Source organism: Meriones unguiculatus, chromosome X, assembly GCF_030254825.1.
Source record: "Meriones unguiculatus strain TT.TT164.6M chromosome X, Bangor_MerUng_6.1, whole genome shotgun sequence".
Classification (NCBI taxonomy): domain Eukaryota; kingdom Metazoa; phylum Chordata; class Mammalia; order Rodentia; family Muridae; genus Meriones; species Meriones unguiculatus.
The window spans coordinates 18,623,744-18,650,285 of NC_083369.1; the positions used below are offsets into that span (position 1 = coordinate 18,623,744).

At 45.5% G+C, this 26,542-nt stretch overlaps 1 protein-coding gene across 2 annotated transcripts in view; it reads right to left on the minus strand.

Annotated features, from left to right (window-relative positions):
- The window catches only part of Nhsl2 (NHS like 2), a 262,855-nt gene that overhangs the window by 76,827 nt on the left and 159,486 nt on the right, over positions 1 to 26,542 (minus strand). The window contains exon 1 of one of the 2 annotated variants that reach the window (XM_060375330.1): positions 7,506 to 8,445. The exons of the other annotated variant lie outside the window; for it this stretch is intronic. Coding sequence (XP_060231313.1) covers positions 7,506 to 7,575 — 70 coding nt within the window. The 5' untranslated portion in view covers positions 7,576 to 8,445. Of the gene's footprint in view, positions 1 to 7,505; positions 8,446 to 26,542 lie in introns of those variants that run through there. 2 annotated transcript variants of the gene reach the window in all.

The window sequence follows — 26,542 nt, forward strand, 5'->3', positions numbered from 1 at the left end:
TCGACATGGTGTATGTAAGTCTTTATAACACAGGCTTTGTCTTGTGGGGTTGGATTGCTGATAATGGTGGGAATGGAGAACTATCTTCATCCCTAGATCCAGCAGTGTGACTTTGGGTTCTATCGATTACAACTGTTCTTTGGGTTGGCACCCAAAGAGATCTCAACTTTTGTAACTCTGCTCCTTGCTCTGGTCACAGCCTCTGTCCCCCAGGTCAGGCCCTGAAGTCTCCAGCGAAGAGGTAATAACTAGTGACCAAACCAAAGTTAAGAGTCTGGCAGGGGAGAGGGTGAAAGCAACAGTGTTCAGACATAGGGTAAGGGCAGAAGTATGAAGAAAAAGAACCAAAAGCCAGAAATCCCCAAGCCAGGGCTCAGAAGCAGAAACAGGATCTCCAAAACCCACCTAAGTGTCTTCAGCAAGAATGATGGCAGCTCGTCTGCCTTCCTTGTTCACTTTAGTGAATCAAAGGACTGCAAAGATACATGGTGGATATCTCTCACTTACTGTGTGGCCAAGGCAACAGCATCTCTTTCCTGAGACAACCCCCTTAGCTATTCCAAGAGATGGCTCTGTGCCACCTTCCCCAATAACAGAAACAGGACTCTATCAAGTGACATGAACAAAATACACCTAGGACCCCACATCCCTCCATCTGTGTTCATGGAGAACTGGGCAGGAGACTAACTTTGGAAATAAGAAATCTGCTGTTGAGAGAAATGAAGGTTGCATCCAAAGCGTATGCACTCCACAGGGACACAGATGGCACCTAGAAGGCTATACAAGACCAAATCATTCGGAGATATTGCCCAAGGGCGACAAAGAGCTGACCTGTCATCATGCAAGATCTCCTACCAGGAACCTCTTTGTCATCTCAAGTATCATTTTTTCAGTGTGAGAGCCTTTTTTAGTTTCTCCTGTGTAGACAGGCTATGGCTACATGCCATGGCTGTGTGTTCCAAACATGCCTGCCCTGTGGTTCTGAGGAAATCCTAGAGGTCAAAAGGACAATTCCAGTGTATCACTGGCAGCAGCAGTAAGGGAGCAGCTGAACTGTTGTCCACATTAATCTCTGTAGCTGAGTGACCTTGTCAATGTCATGTCAGTTCTATGAGTCTTTAAAAATGAAAGGTTGATGGAAGATGGTTAGTTTCCAAACCCACACCTCATTTTTATCAAAATACCTCTATTTCTCATTCTTTAATAAACACAATAGAATGCCTGGGTTCCAACATGTCTGTTTTTCCATGGAAGACACTTCAATGTTGACATGTAAAAACATGATAATCATGGGGTGGGGCTCAATAGTGACTGTTTGCCCAGCATGCATAAACCCTGGGTTCCATCCCCAGCACATTTCTTAAAGATATGTATTTACACAACAATGTCTATGGCAGCACTGTTCACAACAGCTAAATTATGGAACTGACCTAGGTGTCCAAACACAGGAGGAAAAGAAAATGTGGTATATGGACACAATGGAGTTTCTTTTTATATTTCTTTTGTTTTTTCAAGACAGGGTTTCTCTTTTTGCCTTTCTGAATGAGGACTTATCATCTTACCCAGAGTCCTCCTTCTTGCTTAGCTTCTTTAGGAATATAGATTTTAGTATATTTATCCTATATTATATGACTAATATCCACTTATATGTGATTATATACCATGTGTGTCTTTCTGTTCCCACTCTTGACCACATGCAGAAATGGTTTTGTATTTTTATGTTCCATATTTTAAATTTTTATTCCTGAGATTATAGTTACTAACATTTCTCCCACCCCTTTCCCCCTATGTTTTATTTTTGATAAGCATTATTCTTGTTGCTCAATAGTTTTCTTAATCGGCGCTCACACAACTCCACCATGGTTCAATGAAGTTGGCTGCTCTAAATTTATTCATTTGACATTATGAGGGTCCCTATGTTTTGCTGTTAGTTTTTTTTTAATGTCTTTTTTTGCTTCCAGTTGTGACCCAGGAAATGTGGGCGTCATTGACTATATCATTTCCCCATTAGGCTAATGTGTTTTGTTCTGTCTATAGCTATTTAGTAAGGTGGTAGGAACTTTAGGAGGGGGAGATTGTTGGCAAGAGGGTTCTACCTGGTCCCCACCCAGTCCTTTCTTTATACTCTGCATTCTGGACCCCACAGTTGGAGAACCTGCTCCCCACGTTTCCACCATCATGTTCTGTCGTGACAACCATGCACTGAGCCCTCTCAAACCTTGACTTTTTTTTTTTCTCTTTTAAAAGAAGTCTTTTCCCTTGTAAGTCTCTCTCATACATATTTAAAAGTAACTAATACAATGTGAGTACTAGGATAAGCCCTAACCTCTAGAGCCAACACCTCTGCTCTAAGGATATCTGCCAGGTATAGGAAGCAAGAGTTCTGGGAAATGTTTTGGTTCACTAGCCTAGAATTTTAACCCATTCCTTGCATTCCAATGGAACCATTAAGTCTGGTTAGAAAAATAGGTCTCTAGGAAGAAGGCCTCCAGAGGGGGAGGTATAATTTGACTTCCTCCTAAGTCAATGTCATTTAGCTACCGTCTTAATGATAGTAAGGAGGCTGTAAATTCAATAAATTTGTGAAGATGAAAGGGCCAGGTCAACTGCAAAAGTGCCTTGAAAATGTTATCAAGTGATTCCATCATTTTGTTTCAGTACAGAGAACAAGAGAACGGTGCACTCGTTTTCAGCCTGAAGCATGGGTTACCTTGCTCACAGCACTGCACCAGTGGGGAGGGGATGCTGGAAGCCAACTTGATAACAGTTGTCTCTGGACCTGAAGGCTCTCTAAACACCTGGTTTAGGCTGAAGTCTCATTTTCTTGAGAGCCTAGGTACTCCCTGCTCTAGCTTCTGGAGCCCCATGAGTGCAATTATTCCAACAATACAAACATGCTATCAAACAGACATATGGTGGGACTTCTACCAAGCTGGGCATTGCAGTCTTTGTTGCTATAGAGATTTGCTCATCCTACCAGAACAGAGCCATGATCTCCTCCTTCCACAGCTACCCAGTCTCCAGGGTTACTAACTCCTGCCACAGCTACAAAGATACTGAGAAGCACATGGCATGCCATAATAGGTCCAGCTCAAAAGGCAGACAGACTTGAGCTCAATTTTTTTTCTATGTCTTCCTTGTTATCAGACCATGGGACAGCCATCCCTCTAGTTCTTATTTTCTCATCTGTTAAATGGCATCAATAATCCTTCCCTGGCAGTTGTTGAGTAATGGATGTGCATGTAATAGGTGTATGATGAATGCAGGGTTCCTCTCCCTTCTCTGCAAGGTACTATATGGAAAGCCATGCATATGCTAGGTAGTAACGGCGCCACAAACATAAACTACCACAGTACATACAGAATAACAGGGTGGCAGAGCCGCATTTGCTCAAGAAGTGAAATGCTGGTAGACAAGCTTCCCCACCCCCCAAAGTAGCCTTCTATGTTCTACGGTCCTGCTGGGATTCTGCAGGTTGCTTCTGCCCCTCTCCATCCCACCTCTCCAAACGGGCAGCTGACTTTCCCCATGCAGTTGCACCAACTGCTGAGGTGGGTGGCCACCCCCGGTGCTCTCAAACATGCAGGGTCCTCCAGCATGGGAGCGTTCCCCCTTCTGTGATCAGATCCCCTCCCCGATTTGAAAAGCAATATCAACTTTTGAAAAGCTTGCCAACCTAGCTCACGGCGGATTCTCACAACTTCCGGCAAGGGCTTCTACAAGCTCCCCCCTCCCCCTGCCCGCCCCAAGGATCCCTGACTGTTTACAGCCAAGATGCAAGTAATAAAAGCAAGCGACTTGCCTAAGATCATCCCGCAGGTTCATGGGAAAGAAAGCCCAGAGGGCTAGTCATGGGCTCGCTCTTATCCTCCCAGATGTGCAGTCTTTGAAATCCATCTACGCATACAGTGACAACTACAGCACTAGGAGTGGAACTCAATGGGAGACCTGCTGGCATGGTACCCAAAAGGCCCTGTGTTCAGCCCCCAGCACTGTATTAAGTAAATGAATGGACAGCAACTACAATGTCAAGTTGTAGTCGCATGTACCCGTAATCTCAGCACTGGGAAGGCTGAAGCAGGAAGATCAGGAGTCCCCTACCAGTCTTGGCTGCAATTCGAAGTCAGCATGAATTATGGAGTGGAACTACATTTCAGAAATAAATAATACAAAAAAATATTAGTATCCGCACTGTTGAATTTATGAAAACGTATCAAATGTACATAAAGGAAAGAGTGAAGAAGGAAGGGGTCTAGATGAGGAAGATTTCAGAGAAGAGATGATGTTTGATGAGGGATTTGAAGGACAAATAGGAAGTTGCCAGGACATGACAGGGAATGGAGGATATGCCTCAGGCAAAGAAAAACACATTTAGCAAATCACAGAAATGGTGAATGGGTGATTTTGGAAGAGAAGACATTCATATGACTGTACCATCAAGTTTAGAGTGAGAAGTGACAGCAGGTGAGGTTGGTGAAGTAGGCAGGGCCCAATCATCAAGCTCACTAAAATGTACTAGGGAACATACTCTTTATCCCAGAAACCATTCCCCCTCCCCCCCCCACAAAAGCTCAAGCACTGTTTTTCCACTTTCTCAACTTTTGCCTTTTTCATGCAGCAAGTACACTATTAATCATTTTATCCAAGGAGACTCACTTGAAAAACACTTAACCTTAACCTAATAAAAGCTATGGGAGATCCTGGTCTGATATACTATGTAGAGTTTCCTAATAGGCATTAAAATATATACGCAACCGAAAGGTAAGAAGTTTTCTCTCCGCCAGCTATGATAATTCTAGGCCCACTTGGGATCTACCTCCACAGCAGCAAGGTTTGAACTCAAAGCAAGGAAGTACCAGGGAAGAACACTATGGTGGCTATTAGGTTAGCAAGAAGGTCAGAGGCAGGGGCCAGGAATCAGTTCCAGAACAGGTGAGAATGCACACTGGCACTGGACAAGAGGAGCAGGGGCTCTGTCTCAGAGGAAGCCAAATGAGTATAGGGTAGAGGGTTGGGTGGATGCATGGGTGAAAACTGTGTGAGATCCTGGAGAGGAGCAGAGCGAAGGGTAACTCCAAGGTTCTTAGTTTGGGTTTCTAGAGGGAGGAGAGAAAGAGAAGCAAGAAGGTAAAGGATGGATGGAGCAAGTTGTGCTCAGCTGAGTGTGGGGCATTCATTTGGGTTGGAGCTGAAGCCTTAGATTATGTGAGTCTTAGCAGCAGACAGCGGTGCAGAGGTCAAGCCTACAGAGGTGGTTTCCTCAGGTAGTGTAGACTGCTGAGAGAGAGGTGCAGGAGACAGGGAGAGGGAGAGGAAGAAGGAGGGGGGGGGAGAGAGGTGTGTGGGGGCTGGGCTAAGAGAGAACTCTGAGGACAGGACATTTGTATTTAATGATGGGAGAAGGAAGGAAAGCTTTCTCCCCCTACAAAATCTTGATCACTGCAGGACTTGCCATAGGCAGGCAGGATCTCAGCTTTTCTCTGAGAGTATGGTTGATTGTTTGTTCCTTTCTCCCTCTTTGAGCAGCCTGTGAAGGTGTATACTGCAAGGGATGGGGAACTAAGCATTAACTCTTTAGTGTCCAGTGGGACACTTAACTGTCCAGTGGGAGTGAGTTTTTTCCTGAAGGCTTCTGGGGGCTGCCTAGAGATAGTTAAGTGAACAGGCATGGCGCTGGGTTAGGAGGTGAAAAGTATTAGAGAGGGAGAAGTGGTCATGAGACCACCTCCTCCTGCTGTGAGAGGCTGCTCTAATAGCTTCTACCTCCAGGATGACCCTGGGTTAGGGCAGGCATTGGGCTGGAGAAATGGCTGCTCTTCCAGAAGTCCTGAGTTCAATTCCCAGCAACCACATGGTGGCTCGCCAACCATCTATAATGAGATCTGGTGCCCCTTTCTGGCATTCAGGTGTACATGCAGGTAGAGTACTCAGACATACAGAAATAAAATTATTTTTAAAAAAGAAAACACAAAACAACTGCTAAGAAATGAAACAACAGTCAGTAACTGTCCAAAATTTGAACATTAGCAAGTGGAAAGCTATCATCCAGTTCCTGGACAAACCAGTGCAAAGCATCTCTGTGTTCACCAGCAGGTACTCCATCTCCATGGCAGAGAAGGAGATGCTAGGAGGTGGCCAGCTGGGCCATTTACCTACCAAGAATAGCCTTAAAAGACTGTGTTCTCAGATTATCAAAGAAACTCCAATACTCAGAATCTTGTCCTTGAATTGGTCCACCAAAGGAGCCAATTCAGCCTACCCTGAAGTCCAAAGCAATCCTTCTAGAAGGCCCCAGGAGCCCATCAGCCATCCCTCGCGACCTTCTTCTAGCTGCTCCTCTCAAACACCCTGTGAGATCCTCCTCTTCTAGAGCTGCCACCATGACTAGCCCAGAACAACTACCCTTAAATTCATGGTCAGCAGAGTCCAAGAAACAGACATATCAAAACATGCCAAAACATGCCATGCTTTCGGAATGGCACTGATCCACCTATCACTTTCTACAGTAAACTTGAGTTACACTTGGCAGAAGTTTAACTTTCCTTCCCATTGACCTGGATAGTCGATGAAAGCTTTCCAAATGGGCACAGAGAGAACTCTGGGCTCCCCTGGGTCTGTGCGAGTGGGAAGAAAAAATGGGGTGCTGCCCAGAGAAGAGGGTTAGAGGTGCAGCTCGGTGGTAGTACACTTTCCTGGAATGTCTGAGGCCCAGGTTTCAAAAAGGAGGAAGGGGATAAAAGTTAAGTTGGTGTAAACAGGACAAGAGTGGCTGTTTTCTTGCACAGTGCTCTTGCAGTGCCTTGCAAAGGCAAGCAAGCAAAAGTTGTCTCCAGACCCTAATCTCTGCACTGGGAGCATTTAGGAAGAAGTTATTGGGGAAAACTATGCCAGCACCCTTGAGTCCACCCTTGGAGGGGCACAGTGGGCAAAGAAGAGCACACTGAAAGTAGGAGGACAACAGACTCCAGCAGACCATGCACGGAGAGGGAGCTCAGTCAGGGCTGGGGCCGGGAGGTGGGGGCAGGGCATTACACAGCAAGAAACAGCTTCATCTGGCTTACTCTGAGCTGGAGGCAGCCGAGATGGAACCTTGAGAGGTGTAGGTGTACACGTGTGGGGCAGGGCTGGGGGCTGGGAGAGCTGGAGGTTGGAATAACAAAGGAGACTCCTGAAGGGTAAGCTGTGCATGGCTCCAGGGAGAAAGCTCTGTGCTGGCAATAAACTTCAGTTGCTGGCGCTCCAGCCACCCTCCAGAGGCTGCACAGAGTTGCTGGCGAAGGAGCCAGCTCCTGCCTGCTCAGGGAACTCAGACTTAATGCGATTCAGCCTTGCATTGGAGCAGGGGATCTGAGAATTCACCCGCATCTCCCTCAGGCTTTCTCCCCGCCCCCCTGCCAGCCCCTGCAAGTCACGCCAAGGGTCAGAGGCCCTGTAAGCCAGGGAGGCCCTGGCTAGAGAAGCCCGGGGCGGGGGGGGGGGGGGGAGGAGGGAAGGAAAAAGAGTACCTGTTGCTGAATGCATCCTGCTGCTTTGGCTCTTACTCCTCGGTTGCTTGTAGTGAGAGTTGCCCATCATTCTGTTCTGGACTGGCAGCCACCAGGGCCACCGCGCCGCGCCTCCTCCTCTTCCTCCTCCTCTTCCTCCTCCTCCTCCTCTTCCTCCTCCTCCTCGACCTGTGCTCTTCCCCAGGTGCTTACATCACCTCAGCTTTGCTTCTTACACACATGGCTCTTCCAAATCCCACTTGTGCCCTTGGCACAGTATTGTCCAGATATGAACCTCTCACTTGGACTAGAGCCTACTAGCCCCCCCCCTTTCTCTCTCCTCCCTCCTTCGCTCCCTTCCTCCTTCTCTATCCCCTCCCCCTTGCTCAGCGCTCCTGTCAGGTCTAGCAGCCCAGGTTCCAAAAGAGAACCCTAGCAAATCCTGAGTGCAACCCCCACCTCATCTGAGTCTGCACATGGGGTCAGCCCCCGCAACCCCCGGGACCCGACTCGTTTGCCCTTACTGTCCCTGGCTGCCTCTGCGCTCAGAGCTGTCATTCCTGCTGCCGTTTGCTCTCTGGATCTGCAGAAGCTTGCAGGAGCGAGGGGCCAATAACAGAGCCTCATCCGTGAGTGTGACAAGGACCAGTGAAGGAATGTGCTACCCAGGAATTCTAAGTGACACAGCTCCCTGTTCCACTGGGGGACAGATCCAGCTCTGTGACAGCTGCCAGTGGGTTCTGGGCTCCAGTTCTAACCTGAAGAAATTTGGGCAGAGCACGAGGCTTCCAGGCTGCAGGCTTGGCGCTTGCACATCCAGACGCCTCTGGAATGCTCAATGCAGCCACCAGGCGTACCTGCTTGCTTGTCAGGCACACCTGAAGCCTCCCTCTACTTTCCCCTCCCTTGCCTGTTTTGCCTTCCCATGGGAGGGCAGAGCCAGCAGCCCAGAGATTCACAGACTGGAACTGGGACCCTCAGCAGCCAATGAGATGGCTCTTTTCATGTCCCACAGAAAATCCATGCGCGCTCCGCATGCGCGTGCTCTCTCACACACATATGCAGCAGCCTGTCGCGAGTGCTGCAGCCCTGTGGGATAAGTGACAAGGGGCAGGTGGTGCTGGCTCAGCAGCCTGTTCCAGTCTCAACAGCCTGGCAGTACGCTAGGGCTATCAGTCCTGAAATCAAGTCTGCTGGAGCCAGACAGCCCCGAGTGGCTTCACTTAGGCGAGTAGTAAGACTGTTTAGTGCTGATGTCATCAGACACAGGGACAGGGGACCTGTCTGTCATATTCACAGCCACAGAGCATTGTGGGTGTGGGTCAGAGCTTTCTGATTTGGGGACAAGAGGTCTAAAATGAGATCCATTCACACATCCATCCCTGCACCCCCTTATCCACCTATCATTTATGCATTCTGCCCACAGTTCCCAGGTATTTGCTCTGCCCAAGATCTGTGCTAGTGTTAGGAGTGAGGGACATCAGTCACCTTCTAGGAACGGGTGACTGTCGCGTCAAAAGACGTTGACAATACAGAGAAGAATTAACAGTGTTGAAGGAGAATCAGAAAAAAATCCTGCTTCTGTCTGGAGGGCTGGGGGCTACTTCCCAAAGGTGATGACATGTGGACTGGGCCATGCAGGACAACGAGTTGGCTAGAGGGTCTCTTCAATCCTCCACAAATCTACAAACATCTCTGATTAGTGACCAGCTCTCCCAGCCTACTTGAGGGAGAAATTGCCAAGGAACTGAAAGATGGTAGGACCCCTACTTGGGTTTTGGAGCTCACTGTGGACCAACATGAGACCAAAATAAGGGCTTGAGAAACAGCCACAGACCAAGTGGGAAGTATCCAGAGTGAAGCATTTTGGGAAAATAGATTTATGAATATGATTGTTGTAAATCATGGAGATTCATGAAGCTGGTAAAAAATCTTGAAGGTAATAAGTGAATAACTGAAGTTTGGGGACTATTTGGTTCTTGATCTTTTATCACTGTATAGTAGGTCCTAAGTATGAATCTTGGAAGGTTCAAACTTGTAAAAATGGACTAAAATAAAGCTCAGAGAAACCTAGAAAGACAACTGTGGTACTGTGAGGTGATTCCAGAGTGTGGGACATTTTGAAATCTGAAATAGAATAAAACTCAATTGGCTTGTAAACATGGGATTCTGTGTTATATTCTCAATGAGATGAGGAGGCATGACCAAGAAAAAGTGGGTTTTGGAAGTGTTCAAGGAGAGGATGGCAAGGGGTGGGGGATGAGGAATGAATGGTCAGGAACTGGATACACCTGTGCACATGTTGCCCTGTTCAAGAAATTGAATATATGGGACTGGAGAGATGGCTCAGTGGTTAAGAACATTGTCTGCTCTTCCAGAGGACCTGGATTCAATTCCCAGTACCCACATGGCAGCTCACAACTGTCTGTAAAGCCAATTCCAAGGGATCTGGCACCTTCACACTAAAGCATATAAAATAAAAATAAAAAGAAGTTAAATATAGAGCTGGAGAGATGGCTCAGGGGTTAAGAGCACTTGCTGCTGTGCTCTTGCAGAGGACCCAGGTTCAGTTCCTAGCACCCACATGGCTCACAACCACTTGTAACTCCAGTTCTGGGGGTTCTGATGCCCTCTTCTGACCTCCCTGAGTACCAAACACATGTAGTACAATGCATACACTCAGGGAAAACACATATTAATAAAACAAACAAATGTAGTAAAAAAAATTAAGTTAAATATGACTACAGAAGCCCTCCTCAAATCGACATTCCCAGTTCTTCAAAGCACACACAGTTCATCATTACAGACCTTCTCATAACAGCCCTGTCAGAGAGTTATTACTTGAATGCAGCCTACAGATATCCAAATAGAGGCTAAGAGAGGGGAGGCAGCTTGCCCCAGATCTCTGTATAACCACCCTGGTTGGAAAAGCAGATATTTAAAAGAGACACATGTGCCCATCACCTTGACTATCAGATTATTGAAATAATAACCCCAAGAAATTGAAATGCCATAGAAAGGAAGGATGAAGTCCTGGTGCCGGCCAGAGGAGGAACTTGTCTCCCGGGGGCGGGGGGGAAGTTCACACAGTTTTCATAACTAATCAGACTACCTTGCTGGATAGACGGAGGCTGGGCCATTATAAGTCAGTAAAAGGCAGGACCACACCCTGACCGGGACTGACTAGTTATTGTGTTGCTTAGTTTGTCTACTTGGCGCTAACTAGGGTCCTCACTAGAGGAAGCACCTCCATCATATTGGTCTGTGGAGGCATTTTCTTATTAATTATTGATGTGGGAGAGTTCAGTCGACTGAGGGAAGTGGAAGTGCCACCCCCTAAACAGGTGGTCCTAGGTTGGATAAAAAAACAGGCTGTGCAAGCCCTGGGGAACAAGCCAGGAAGCAGTGTTGCTTGGTGGTTCTTGCCTCTGTTCGTGTTTCAGTTCCTTTCCTGACTTCTTAGAGAGGGACTGTGCCCTGGGATGTGTAAGCCAAATAAACCCTTTCCTCCCCCAGGTTGGATTTGTTTGGTGTTTCAGCACAGCATTAGAAACCTAATTAGGACATTTATACATACCTCCTGCACTCTGTTTAAACCTAAAACTCATATTAGAACCCTGAAGATAAAAAAAAAAAAAGAACCCTGAAGATAGACTTGGGTGCAGTAGACCCTTCTATTTGTTCCTCTTTCAAGTGAGGTCATACTGAAATTCTTTTTCTATTTTCTTTTCTTTTCCTTTTCTTTTCTTTTCTTTTCTTTTCTTTTCTTTTCTTTTCTTTTCTTTTCTTTTCTTTTCTTTTCTCTTTCTTTCTCCCTCCCTCCCTCCCTCCCTCCCTCCCTCCTTCCCTCCCTCCTTCCCTCCCTCTTTCTTCCTTCCTTCCTTCCTTCCTTCCTTCCTTCCTTCCTTCCTTCCTTCTTCTTTCTTTCTTTCTTTCTTTCTTTCTTTCTTTCTTTCTTTCTTTCTGAGACAGGGTTTCTCTGTGTAGCCCTGGCTGTCCTAGACTCACTTTGTAAAGCAAAGGAATGCAAAGAGAAAAGATGAGGGTCTGCCTCTGCAGATCTCTCTTCTTGTTGTTGTTTTCTAAACTGTTAACAAATTTAGTAAATATAGAAACCCAAAGGAAGAAGAAACTATGAGGTTTTGCTAGAGATTTTAGAGTCAAAGCCTGGATCCTGGCAGCCATAACAAGCTAGGCTCAGCTGCTAGTCCTCAATACACCAATTAAAAAAACAAGTAATAGGACCCTGTGTGGTGGTACATGCCTTTAATTCCAATAGTCTGGAAGTAGAGGTAGGAGGGTCTCTGTTAGTTCCAGGCTAGCCTGGTTCATACCGTGAATCCCAGGCCAGTAAGGGCTACATGGTGAGAATCTCAGAGAGGAGGGATGGAGGGATGGGGAGGAGAAGAGATGAGAGGAGAGAAGAGAGAGATGGAGGGGAGAGAGAGAGAGAGAGAGAGAGAGAGAGAATATGGTGAAAATAGGGAAAGATGCCAGGTGTGGTGGCACATGCCTTTAATCCTAGCACTCTGGAGGCAGAGACAGATGGTTCTCAGTGAGTTTGAGGGCAGCCTGGTCTACAGAATGAGTTCCAGGACAGCCAAGGCTACACAGAGAAACCCTGTCTCAAAAAAAATTGAGATTTCATTCGGATGATCAGACCTGCAGTTGGAGCACTTGATTTTACAAGCTGTTGATATGAGAAAGTGGTCCAGCCCCAATCCCTATCACTCTAATCCTGCTAATATCTAACCAGCTACTTAACAATTTGGCTGTGCCAAAGACAATCCACCAAAATCTTCCAGGAAGTGAAAGTTCTAAAGTTAATGAGGGAAAAGGGAACTGTGTGTCAAGGTTGCTAAGACTATGGTAAGAACAAATCTCTTTGCAAAACTGTGAAGAAAGAAGAAACGCACGCAAAAGGAATCAAGTTTGTGGGTGGAAGATATGAACCAAAAACATATTCCAACTTTTGCTAGCAACGTGTGCCATCAGAACCATATAAGAAACCTCTAGCAAGGGAGCTGGGAGAGAGTGATACCAAGCCATGTTTCCCAAGTAATGGGAAACATGCTCAAGAATGGGTTTGGGCTGACAGATATAAAAGTTTCAGGACGGTTTGTCCATCAGGGAAGAAGCTGATGTCACATTCCAAGCCAGCTAGCCTACCCTGCAGACTTCTCCAATCTTCCTCCTTTGAAGGCTTCACACACTGCTCCTCATGCCCCACACACTCGAAGCTTCTCAGCCCTTCTTGCTCATCAGAAAGAATACCTCAGATGGACAGGGTGCTGGTGGTTCTTCTGATGTGCCCCTTAGTCTGAAGTGGCTGTCTGTGGAGAGGGGCTGGGAACGGCCACTCCCCTGATCACTGTGCAACATGGAGAGAGACAGAGAGATGGAGACAGAGAGACAGAGACAGAAAGAGGCACTAGGAGGGGGCTGCACTTTCACGGTGTCATCATCTGGAGTTTGAGCAGTTCCTGGCATAAGCTCACACGGAATCAAACCAGGAGAAGGCAAGTCTGGAGAGGAGGGGTTAGAGGAAGAGGCAGGCCCCACTCTTCGGCTAGGATCCTGCCTCCAGCCCTACCATGCTTGATGCTTCAGATAAAGCAGCAGAGAAGAGACAGAAATCTGGGGCTTGAAAGCAACACTGAGGGCCACGTCTCCAAAGTGAAAGAGATTAATGCTATTTGCCATTTCATCAGCAGATTCCCCTGTCTTCAGGGATGGTTTTAAAAAGGGGAGGAAGAAGGGTGGAGAATTGGGCAGGAGTCAGTGCTGTCTCCACACTGCTACCTGGAGCCCCAAAACTGGGCCAAGAGCCAGCTTGTCATTTTTTGTCATGTTCCCATTCCTGCAATGCTCCGGCTCATTGGGCCCAATCAGAAGATGGAAAAATAGACTAGAATGAAGAGACTGAGCTAGAAAGTTACATGGTTGTGTCTTGGACCCAGGTTAGCCAACTCTAAGCCTAGTTTTTAGTCACATGGCTGGCCCCATCTGCCATGACCTGCACATATTTCACTCTGGTGTGGGGCCTTTTCAGACTGAAGTTTCCCTGGAGACTTGGGATTCCATGGCACAGCTCAACTGTGACTCCAGCAGTTTACCAGGAGACCACCCTTGGGCTTGTGTGCTGTGTACAAGCTTACTCAGCCCTGGTCTGAGAGATTCTGTCCCAGTCACAGTCCCCAAACCGGAAGCAGGACATTTTCTTTCAGCCACAATGACGTTTTCCCCATTTCTATTCCTTCTAGATGATAGCTTTTCTTTTCACTTTCAACTGCACTCATAAAAAGCCAGCCTCATTTCACAAATTGAAACCTAAACACTTTGAGGGTGTCTTCTCAGAAACTTGCTACCAGAATGGAAGGCACCCCTGCATAGCCACAGAGTTTATGTCCAGTGCAGACACCACCCCATCAAATTCAAAGCCTTTTTGATCTTTCCTGATAGAAACAGCCTTCCCTTCACACCAATTCCTTCAGTGCAATGTCCTACAAAATGTGACACAAACTTTGTAAGTGGTATGAGCTGATAGTACAGAGGAGGATTTTGCAAGTACATGCATGATCTCTGGAAATTTAGTAGTTAAATACGTATGCTTGCATATAATAGACTCTAATATCAAGGAGAAAAATTGAGCGTGTCAAAAGCCTAATTTGTTGGATATCTGAGGCAAAAATTAAATTAGCTGGTTTAAGGAAAAATAACGTGTATGTGTAAATTGGGTTAAACTGCTCACAAAGGCATTGGAGGGATGATCTGCAATATGCCTAAAAGTAGGAGGGCTCTGCAGTCCTGGTCCTGACCCTGCTTAACTTCTCAAGCAAATGAAAGCAAGTACAAGATGTATACTCTGAACACCAGTCAATATGTGCACTCTTTGGTGTTTATGTTAATCGTGTATAAAAGAAATTCTAGGACTGCTGAGATGGCTCAGCAAGTAAAGGTGCTTGCTACTCAAGTTTGGTATATTAGTTACTCTCCTATTGCTATGATAAAATGCCATGACCAAGGCATCTTACAGAAGGAAGGGCTTGTTTGCGTTTACAGAACCAAATAGAAAAGAGGTTATAACCAAGCCAAATATGGTGGTGCATGCCTGTAATCCCAGATCTTTGTGAGATCAAGGCTAGCCTGGTGTATACAGTGAGTTCCAGGACAGCCAGAGAGCTACATGGTGAGACCCCGTCCCCAGGGGGGAAAAAAAAGAACCCATCACAATCCTGACAGGGAGGCATGACAGCAGGCACAGATGGTGACTGGAGCAGAAGCTGAGAGCTCACATTTATTATTTTTTTAATTAATTAATTTATTTATTATGTATACAATGTTCTGTCTGCATGTACACCTGTACTCCAGAAGAGGGCATCAGATCTCTTTATAAACCACCGTGTGGTTGTTGGGAATTGAACTCAGGACTTTTGGAAGAGCAGCCAGTGCTCTTAATCTCTGAGCCATCTCTCCAGCCCCAGAGCTCACATCTTCAACCTCAAGCACAGAGCAGAAATAGCAAGCTAGGAATGCTGCATGGCTTTAAAACCCCAATGTATGTCCACTCCTAAGGACATACTCCCCCAGCAAGACCACACCTCCTAAACCTTAAACAATGATACAAACTGGGAAACAAGTATTCAAAATTCTGCGGTTATGGGGGACATTCTCATTCAAACCACCTGGAAAGACCTGAGTTTGATCCCCAGAAGCCACACAAAGATGCGCTAACTCCACAAAAGTGTCCTCGAACCTCCATATGCATGCCATGGTATACATGCCTTCTCCATCCCTCTCTCCTTTCCCTTTCTCTCTCCCTCCTCGCTATTTCTTGCTATCTCTTTAAAAAATTGAAGCAAGTTTTTTTTTTTTTAAAGTGACTGGCATCTAGTAGACTTTACTCAATTGATGTTGACTACTCTGTAATCGAGGCCAAAGCAAGTAGAAGGGCAGAGGCATCATTAATATCCATAGAAAGAGTGATGAGAAATATCAAATGTGGGTTTGGTGAAGGCAGGAGGCTGCGGAATTATGATTTGGAATATTTTGAGTTTTGGCTCCTAGCCCAGTGAGAAAGGCAGAGAGTTTTAGAGAACCGGTGCTATAAGTAGCAGACCAAGGAGGAGGAGCCAAGGAAGGTCAGGGTCATAAATTAGCACTCATCGCTGGTGGCTGAGGAGAGAAGCAAGCAAAAAACAAACAAAAACAGAGTGATGGCTGGATGCTCTGTTACTAGGGCTAGCCCTGGCCTTTCCAAGCCTCATTTAGTTTCTATTTTGGCAGTGAAACAATGGGCCTGCTTGCTCCCTGAGTGTTCTTTCACTCCAGCCAGTTGGGGGGAGTTGGGTACTGAGTACTGATGGCGATCAACAAGTATAGCACCAAGCCTGTCCGAAGCACCATCCCGCTTACAGAGGACATGTCAAAAGGAGAAACATCCGGATCCACATACTTGCCTCTGTGGATGGAAAAAAGATTGTCTAGAGACTTGCAGAAGAGACTCTCCTAGAAAGGGAAAGCTACAGGCCTCTCTGAAGGATAAGACAGGCAGGGGCATTTGTGAAGAAGGTCAACATATGTACTACAAATTGTGGGGAACTACGCCTGCTGCCACCACCATCCCCACCTCAACCCCAAGGCACGCAGCCTCCAGCACCCTGATCTAGAAATCTGTGCTGGCCCAGCCCAGTGTCTCTGTATCACACTGCCAACAGTCTGTTTATTTATTTCCTACCAGCCGAAGTCTCCAAGTATTTTCAAGCCCGTGCTCCAAGAGATGTATATTTATATATAAACTAAATACATGTAATATTGTGCTAATTGGTTTTTAAAATGAGAACACAGACAAATACGGAAATTAAGAATTTGCTAAAATGAACGCTAATAGAAGTTTTAATATTTCTTCCCACACTCCAATAGATGAACGTACTCTCAGCTTTGGAGGACACGGGTCTAGTAAAGGAGTTCTGTGCCATACAGCCCGATGATAAAGGTGGCAGAAAAAAGGTAGACATGCCAGATGTGATGGTGCACGCCTGTGATCTCAGCACCCAGAAAGCAGAGGCAGGTGGATCTCTGTGAGTTCCAGACCAGCCAGGGCTACCTAGTGAGACCTCATTTCAAATAAACTTAAAATGAAGAAAGACAGAAAGAGAGAGAGAGAGGAAAAAAAAAAGGTGGACATCCTTTGTTTTCTACTACATTTCAGGCTTTGTTTCCAGGATTCTGACTGCCTCCTTCGTTCATTTATTCATCAGTAGATTGTATTGAAGCTATCATACAGCACCTTTGTGGACACTGGGAATAGAGAGCTATAGGAGGCAGATGTACCAAATGTGCAAAACATCAAAGCGCAATTACCTAGTGAGCAGTGTTAGGAGGAAAACAAGCAAGCGGTTGTGACATTGGATGATTGTGGGAGCCAGTATGGATGTGTCCTGGGGGGAGGTTTCCTCAGGCTAAGAACTGATAACCAGAAGGAACCAGCAAAAGGAATGGAAAGTGCCAAGTCCCTGAGGCGAGGGCCTTAATGTTTTTGAGAAATGGAAAGAAGACTATTATTGTGTCAAAGTGGAAGAGATGAGGGGAGAAGGGTAGGTTTTATGTGAAAAGCACTGAGAAGACACTAGAGTTTGAAAGCAATGGGGAACATAGGGTAAGTGTTAGTGATGGGGAATTGAGACTCAGTATTGTTATGTTCAAGGCTGTCCTTGAACTTGAAATCTTCCTGCCTCAGCTCCCCAATGATTTTTTTTCATTTTCTTTTCTTTCTATTTTTTTCTGTTGCACTGACGATTGGACCCAGGCTTCTGTGAATGTTATGCACAAAAGTGCTTTTCTATTGGACTATATACCCAGACTTTAGTCTGAGACAAGATTTCATTAAATTACCCAAACTGGCCTGGAGCTTAATCAGTAACCCATCCAGGCCTTGAACTAGCAATTCTTCTGCCTTGGCATCCTGAGTAGCTGAAATTGCAGGCCCGTGCTGCCAGGATCAGCTTGATATATACAGCACCCTACCACCACCCACCATGTGCTAGGAATCGCCAGAGTCTCACACATGCTAGGCAAGCCCTTTACCACTGAGTCATATTCCCAGCTATTTAAATGTTGGCATGATCACCAAGTCTAGCTGAGCTGGGGGAGATTGCTGTAGTAATAAGGAGGTCAGGAGGCTGATGCACCAATATGTTGGACCAAGATGACAGTGAAGGAAACAGAAGCACGCAAGCTTAAGATACATTTACACTTCCGAGCATTCCTTCCATAACGTCCACCTACAGCCTATATTATGATTCCCATTGCATGTATGAGGAAACTGAGGACCAGAGAGGTTCAGCAAAGTGTTCAAGATCACATCCCTTGGACAAAATAAATTTAGGATTTGCTCAGCTGCCTGGCTTTCTTCCAAGTCCACTCAAAATTCAGAGACTATTTCCTGCCCTAGAGACTCATTCCCTGGGATAGGACATAGGCTTCCTGCTTCAATCCTGAAAATCCCTGGGCATTCTGAACAAAAGAAAGGGTATTGAGGACTGTTTGACCCAGCAATCAGCTGAGGGATACAAGCCATTAGAACAGCACATTCCTCCTGTTTTCGTAAACATCTTGGGCTCTATGTAAGGGAAAAACCATTCTTTTCCCTGGACAGGGGAGTGGACAGGAGGAGAGTGGTGATGGTATATTTGGAACTAGAGAAAGAAAAAGCTGCCAACTTGTGCCTTCAAGGAAAGCCCAGGGGCGCAGGCCAAGACAGAGGAAGTGACTTGCCAACTCCCTCTTCACAGCCCCCACAGTTATTTGCAAGAAAAAGAAGGCGGAATTGTCCCTGCCAAAGACATGAAGTCCTTTACAGAGCACTTTGTTAGCAAAACCTAGCATCCCCGTCACTATGCAAAGTGTGCTGGAATGTTGCCATGGCAACAGGCAGCTGGGCCCCTGAATCAGCTGCCAGGCCTGCCTTGGCAGAAAGGCCCAAGCCTGTCGGGGCATCTCTCTGGAGGTCAGAAGGGAGGGGCCTGGGTTGTATCTGTTGATGAGGAGCCCTGACTTCCCTTTCAGGTCACCAAGCTTTGGGGACTTATGCCTTTGGGAAATATGTTTTTGAGATAACCAACTTCCATAAACATAGCTCTTCAGGTTAAAATCATCTGATGTGGTGGACAGGTTCTTCCCAGGTAGCCTTCCTTCCTTCCTTCCTTCCTTCCTTCCTTCCTTCCTTCCTTCCTTCCTTCCTTCCTTTTTTCCTTCCTTCCATTTTTGCATAATGCTAGGCAAGTGCTCTACAAGTAGGGTACATCTCATTTCATTCTTTCTGAGACAAAGTCATGCATAAAGCAGGCTGAATCCCAACTGTTTACGTAGTTGAAGATGATGACCATGAGTTTCTTTAAAAAAAATTTTTTTTGAGATAGGGTCTTATGTAACAAAGCAAGTGTTGAACTCACTATGCTGCCAAGTATGAATTTGAACTTTTGATCCTCCTACTTCCACTTCCTCAGCACTGGGATCACAGGTATGCACCACCAAGCCTGGTGCATGTGGTACTAGGGTTCAAACCCAGAGTTTTATACATGATAGACAGACACTATATCAAGTGGACTATGCCCCTTTGCTTTTTGAGTGGCTGGATAATGAGAAAAAAATAGGAACATCCAACTTCTGTGAAATAAAACTCCTTTATATTACAAATATAAGAAGAAACCAAAGCCCAGAAAAGGAAAGTGACATGACAAAGGTCATGTAGCCTTGGTGGGGCCAGGGACAGAGCACAGTTCCTTGACTTGTAACATAGCATGAATTTCACTAACCACACTTCTTTCTGTGGGTACTGATGGGGGAAGAAAGTGAATCCTTGGCAGAGCCAGTCTGTGGCTGAGCCAAACTAGATCCTTTCATACTTCCTAGAGCTCACCTGCACCACAAATCTGCAAGGCAACTATTACTATCTCATATTTCAGAGAGGTTAAGAAGTTGGCTCAAGGTTACTTGAGAGGAGTGCTTTTTTTGTTGTTGTTTGGTTGGTTGGTTGGTTTGTGTGTGTGGGGGGGATTCCACTGACTTTCAAAGAAATTGGTTCAAGGTTACTTGAGAGGAGTGCTTTTTTGTTGTTGTTGTTTGGTTGGTTGGTTGGTTTGTGTGTGTGTGGGGGGGATTCCATTGACTTTCAAAGAAATTGGCTCAAGGTTACTTGAGAGGAGTGCTTTGTTGTTGTTGTTGTTTGGTTGGTTTGTGTGTGTGTGTGTGTGTGTGTGTGTGTGTGTGTGTGTGATTCCACTGACTTTCAAACAGGGCTCTTTCCCTCTGTGTGAAGGACAGATACAACTGCAAGAACCCTATATGCTGTCCCGGCTCTCTTCTTTATGACGGGAAGTGTCGTATTGCCAGGCTGCCACTCAGCAAAGGAAGCGCTGAGGTGGCTGCGCCCCAGATCCCCACATCAAACACGGTGCTGGTTTACAGTCGTTAGAACAATAGCGGGAGAACGCACACAAGCACATATTGCAGATGAGACAAGGTAAGGCTCAGTAAATGGTACTTCCTTTCCAGATTATTCCCTTTTGCTCCCCACTTCAATTTTGCAGGTACATGGCCTCCAGCCCTCATTTGATACAACTTAGTTTCATTCCTTTGCCATACGATTGATTCATTGATTCATTCACATGTATTCATTCATTCACTCATTCACTTGCCAGCTCCCAAAGTTGAATCTCTATTAAGAAAGTATAAGCCATCCCCCCCATTAAGATGGCTCTCCGGTTAAGAGTGTTTGTTGTGAAATTATGAAGACTGGAATTCATATCTTGCCACCGGTACATCCTACAAAGGTCTCCAGCAATGAGGGATTCAGTGTCTCTCTCTTTTGGCCTCTGTGCAAGCACAGGCATACACACCTGCCTGTACACGTATGCATACTCTCATGAACACACACACACACACACACACACACACACACACACACCACTAAATCTTTAAGAAAATTAGAGAGGTAATAGAGAGCTAAGTTTAGTGGCTCATACTTTTAACTCCAGCAGTTTCAAGGCTGAGGCAGAATGATCACTGTAATTTCAAACAGGGCCAGCCTGGGCTGTATAGTGAGTTCCAGGTTAGCCTAGGCTACACAGTGTAACTCTGTCTCCAAACTAGAAAGAAGAAAAAAGGAAAGGGAAAGAAAGGAAAAGGAGGGGAGAGGAGAAGGGAAGAAAAAAAGAATGAAAGGAAAGGAAAGGAAAGGAAAAAGGAAAGGAAAGGAAAGAAGACAAGGTTATATAGAACTGGTTCCTGGGACTGGACATGTCACTTTTTTAAAAAATTAGAGATTTATTTATTTATCTATTTATTTAGATATTATATATACTGTGTCTGCCTCCGTGTACACCTGCACGCCAGAAGAGGGCACCATATCTCATTATAGATGGTTGTGAGCCACCATGTGGTTGCTGGGAATTGAACTCAGGACCTTTGGAAGAATAGCCAGTGCTCTTAACCTCTGTGCCATCTCTCAAGCCCATGGACATGTCACTTAGTGGTAGGGTGCTTGCCTAGGATGTGAGTGGCACTTAAGGACAGGGGACCCCTAAAAATGAAGAATGAAAAAGAAAACATTTGCTGGGAAAATGAAGGTTGAAGAGAGAACTCCTAGGCAATAGCGTAAAATAGTATGAAGGTCCCTGGTATGAAGAGGAGGAAGCAAGCCAGTCAGATGGAAGATGAGGCAGGTAGAATGAGACCACAGCAGAGCCTGTAGATGTCAGGGTAAGTGGTGTGGAATCTTACGGTGAAGAAAATTGGAAACTTCTGGGATAGAGAGTGGTCTGCAAATGCCAGTGGTGGCTTTGTGTAGGAAGCTGATGGGAGAGGGATGGGGCTGAGGGAGGGGTGGGATGAGAAGCAAGGCAGTGTGCTGGGGGGAGAGTCTAAGACGAAAGAGGACAAGCAGATCTCACTGGTGAGGCAGTGCTAAAATTGATGATGTTTCCAAGTTAGGAAGCCCTGGAAGAGAGGCAGTGTGGGACGTGAGTTGATAAACATGGGCTTGGATGCTGTACATGTGGCCGAGAGGCAGCGAAGACATGCGGCTCAGAAGAGGGCAAGGCTGGAGGTAGAGAGCCATCACTAGCTCCTAGGAGACTGAAGGCCTAAAGACAGATGAGAGGGCACAGGCTAGTGGTGGGAAGAAACGCACACATGGACACTGGAGTTTTGTGTCACGTCCTGCCACTCCTGCACTGCTTTGCAATGCTAGCCTTCCTGACGGAGTCTGGCATCTATGAAGCTCTGTGCTCTGTGGCCGAGATTTGCATGCTGTGCTGAGGGCAAAGACTGTACACACAGATACATGCATGGGACCCTAGCAAGCCAGTACAATAGGTGACCTTGGAATCCAGGATGGAGCTTGGGAATACCAGCAGGTCATAAAGAATTAAGGGGCCAGAAGAGCTTTCTTAAATACTGGGACATTGCCAAGGCCCTGGTGGAAGAAACAGGTTTCCCCAACTTCAGAATCTTGAATTGAAAGTTTACACCTTACCTTTGGTAACAAGTACCCTCAGCTGTTTCTCTGAAGCCCGAGGGTCACTTAGTTCACGCTGAAAAAGAATGTCTGTCAAATACCCAAGTCAGACGACTGTAGTTGTTCTTTCAACTGAAATTGATGTTCCACGAGAAAGAGGCTGCCTGAGCTCACACCTTCGTCACCCCTGGTGCTCGCTGAGGAACAACCAGTGCCCACAGTGGCACTGCTTTCCACGCTCTCTGCTTCTTCACACAGGATATTAAAATGGCCTGAGCTCAAGGGTCATGATTTAATAAAATGGACATTTTCCATTGCTTTGTCAAAGCTACTCTCCTTGCTTAATTTTTTTTCTTGGATATTATATATATATATGTGTGTATATATAATTCTGGACCTTCCTGACTTGCACATGTCAACTAGACAAGCACACAATACATATTAGCTAAACCATAACTGCAGCGAAAGAAGGATACCAGGCACGGAGAGGGCACACTACTGAGATTTGTGGTCTGGGAACCTTGATAGTAAATAGAACCATCTTCTTCCTTGTTTCAAGCAGTTTGCTTCTTTTCTTTTTTATGGTGCTGAGAATCAAAGCCAGGGCGTAGCCAAACCCTCTACCACTGAGTGATACCTACATCCTTCATGGCCTTTCAGTAGCTACCCAGTCCCTTCTTTATGGGTGCAACCACCTTTCGTTCATCTTTTTGGAGGCCATGCAGCAGTCTCCATTTGCATGATAACGAGTGAGTTTTTAAAAATTATTTTTATTTTTTTATATTAGTCACAGTTTATTTACTTTGTATCCCAGCTGTAGCCCCCTCCTTTTTTTCCTCCCAATCCCACCCTCCCTCCCTTATCTCTTCCCTGCCCCTCTCTAAGTGCACTGATAGGGGAGGTCCTCCTCCCCTTCCATCTGACCCTAGCTTATCAGGTCTCACCAGGACTGGCTGCATTGTCTTCCTCTGTGGCCTGGCTAGGTTGTTCCTCCTAGCGGGGGGGGGGGGGGGGAAGGGGGGGAGGGGGGGGTTGAGGAGGTCAAAGAGCCAACCGCTGAGTTCATGTCAGAGACAGTCCCTGTTCCCTCCCTAAGGAACTCACTTGGATACTGAGCTGCCACGGGCTACATCCGAACAGGGGTTCTAGGTTATATCCATGCATGGTCCTTGGTTAAGTGGATACTAGACTTATGAGATAGGATAAACATACTAAAATCTGTACAGCTAAGGAAGCTAAACAAGAAGGAGGACCCGGAGTAAGATGATTAATCCTCACTCTGATAATGGGTGATTTTAAAAATGCATTTAAACTTTATCTGGGGACAGAAGAGTACTATCACATATGTGTGGTGGTCAGACGTCCTGGGGATCCACTCAGGTTGGTAGGTAAAAGAAAATAAACTCTCACAAGTTCTGTTCCGAGTTTCATATGTGCACCGTGACTTATGCACACTGATTCTCATACACACACACACACACACACACACACACACACGTGCATGCATGCACAAACATGTACACGTATACATACACCCACAAGCTAAATAAATGTAGTTTTCAGGATTTTATTATTTTAAAATATTTGTATGTAGGTGTATCTTTGTGTGGATATGTGTATGTGAGTGTGGGTACTTGCAGAGGCTACAGGTGGAGGATTATCCTTTTCAACTAGAGTTGCAGGCAGTTGTGAACTACCCAGTATGGGTGCTGGAAACTGAATTTCGATCCTCTGCAAAACCAGTATAAGCTTTTAACTGCTGGGCTATCTCTCTAGCTTCCTATAATACTATTTTTAAATTAATTTACTCAGTTATTTTATATATATGTGTGAGTGCCTTGCATGTACGTCTGTGAACCATGTGCATGCATGGTATATATTGGCCAGAAGAGGGCATTGGCTCTCCCTGAAATTGGAGCCACAGAGGGCTGTGAGGCATCCTGTAGGTGTTGGGACTGAAACCAGAGTCCTCTGGAAGAGTAGTCGCTGTACTTACTTGCTGGAACATCTCTCTAGCCCCTGTAAAAAAAAATGTTCTGATGTGCAACTTGGTGCATGCACCTCTGGGCGTTCATTCTGGCTATTTCCTTAGTATGCATTTCTAAAAGTAGAATGCCAGCTCAAAGGGTATGCACATTCTAAAGTTTTTATGAAACACAGTGCAATATTGTCCTGCAGAAAGGCTGCACTGATTTGCATGGGAAATAGGCTACCTACAGGCTGGAGATAGAGTTTGGTGGTAGGGTACTTGCTTGGTATGTATGAGGTTCCAGGTTGAGTACCCTGGATGTACAAAACCATCTTTAGAAAAGCTGGACACGGTCGTGCACTTCTATAATCCCTTGCTTGAGAGGCAAAGGCAAGAGGATCTCTGTGAGTCTGAGGCTAGCCTGGCTGCACAGCAAGTTCAGGCCAGCTAGAGTTATAGAAGGACAAAATCTTGTCTAAAAAAAGAGAAAGCAATTTCCTTTTTGTATATTTTTCTATTCTTTCTATTTTAACATGTTGATGTGTTATTGTGTTACTCCAAATATTTCTGAAGCCAGGGATGTAGCTCAGTAATAGGTTGCTTATCTAGCATGGGAGATACCCTCTGTGCTACAATGTTTTTTTCTTTTTTTTAATTAATTAATGTTCGGTGCAAGCGATGCAATGGTGACATAATACTATATGCATTTTCTGCACCCCCACGTTTCATATGACACACACACAGTGATTGTGTATGTGTGTGTATGCATACTCATGCACACATGGGTACATGTACACATGTATGTCTACATGCATGTGGAGGCCAGAGGTTAACCTCTAGCGTTCTCTACTTTTTTCTGTTTATTTAATGTGTATTAGTGTTGTGTTTGCCTGGATGTCTTTGTACCACATGTGTGCCTAATGCCCTCTGAGGTCAGAAGAAGGCACTGGGTCCCCGGGGACTAGAGTTAGAGCTGGTTGTGAGCTACCATGTGGATACAGGGTCATCTGGAAGAGCAGTTAGTGCTCTGCTCTAAACTGTTGAGACATCTCTGCAGCCTTATCTTATTCTTGAGGCAGGCTCTCATTGGGACCTGAGGATCTTATTTAGGCTAGGTTGGCTGGCCAGTGAACTTTGGGAATGGTCTTGTCTTGGCCTTCCTAGCATTTAGATTACACACATGCATCACTATACACTGATCTCTAAGTAGGTGCTCAGTATCCAACTTAGGTCCTCATGCTTGCATGTCAAGCACTTTAGCAACTGAGATATTTCCTGAGCTTTGCTCAACTCATTTTAAAGGCTGTATTGTATTCCGCTTTTTTGATAGTACCAGAAATTTATATTAATCATTTATCAATAACAACAATAAAAGCAGAGAAGTTTTGAAACAAAACTATCTACTGAAGTTGACTCTACACTTTGAATTGGTTTAAGTAATCTGCTGGGTACAGGGATAGAAAAATGACATTACTTTTTAGAGTCTACAGGAGAAAAGCCAACTTTTCGTTTCAAGGTTAGGAACACTAGAACTTCTATTCATCAGTTGATTTGTTTTTATCTGTAAATCTTGTAACGATTCTGCTGCCCATTTTCGTTATCTACCATGAAAGCATAACGGCCACATTCCGGACTCTCATTTATCACACAGGGACTCCCTGACATCCAGTTTCTTGCTAGTTCTTTCCAAGTCATCCTTGTTTACTCTTTGCTTCATCCTCCTTTTGCATCAAATTTTGGCTCCAAGTATTGGGTGCATCTTCAGAAGTCACCTGAAATCCTTAGAAATGAGTCAAGGTGTAAATAAAAATTTTTAACAAAATGGAGCCAAATATATGAGTCTCTGACGCAGACCTCAAGAGGCATAGGGAAGACAAAAACAGAAAGATGCCTCAAGAAAACAACAAAAACATAATTGGAGGTCAATTGTATTTTTTTTGGGGGGGCTATGTGCGTCAAAGCTGAGGTCTTCAGCTTCTATACTCCCAAAGCAATTTAGCACTCATGTTCCCATGGCAACTGTGCCAGCTCGATGGAGAAGATGCAGTGGCCTGGCCTGGTGGTTGCTGGGGGAACTCAGGCTACTGCGTGACTTTGCTCAAGTCTGAGTGGTTTGAGTCCCAGGACTTTCTATGAACTGGGAGCTCCGGGTTTGGATCTCACTAAACTTACCTAGGAGGGGTAAAAGGAGGGGAAATTGGGTGGCAGATAGGTAGCCTACAATGATTGAAGTTGCATTGTACTTTTCCCTCTTCTTTCTTCCTGCTAATGAGACAGGCCACCAGGAGAAGGACCTACCTCAAGCTGTTCCCTTTCAAAGGCGCTGAAAGAGTGTGGGGCTAGATGGAGAAAGGTTGAACTCATTAGCACATTTAAGACTCCAGCCTAATTGATTGCTTTGTGCCATTAAAGAAAGGCTGTGTTAAACTGGGGAGTGGGGAGGGATGCCTGGAAATTAGGAAAGAAGGGGAGCCTGGAAGAACAGGTCAGTGAATTTCACCTTCATCACTCTGGGAGATTACAGAGGAGTACTTATTCAGTCTGGGAGAAGACTTAGACTTCTAATCATAA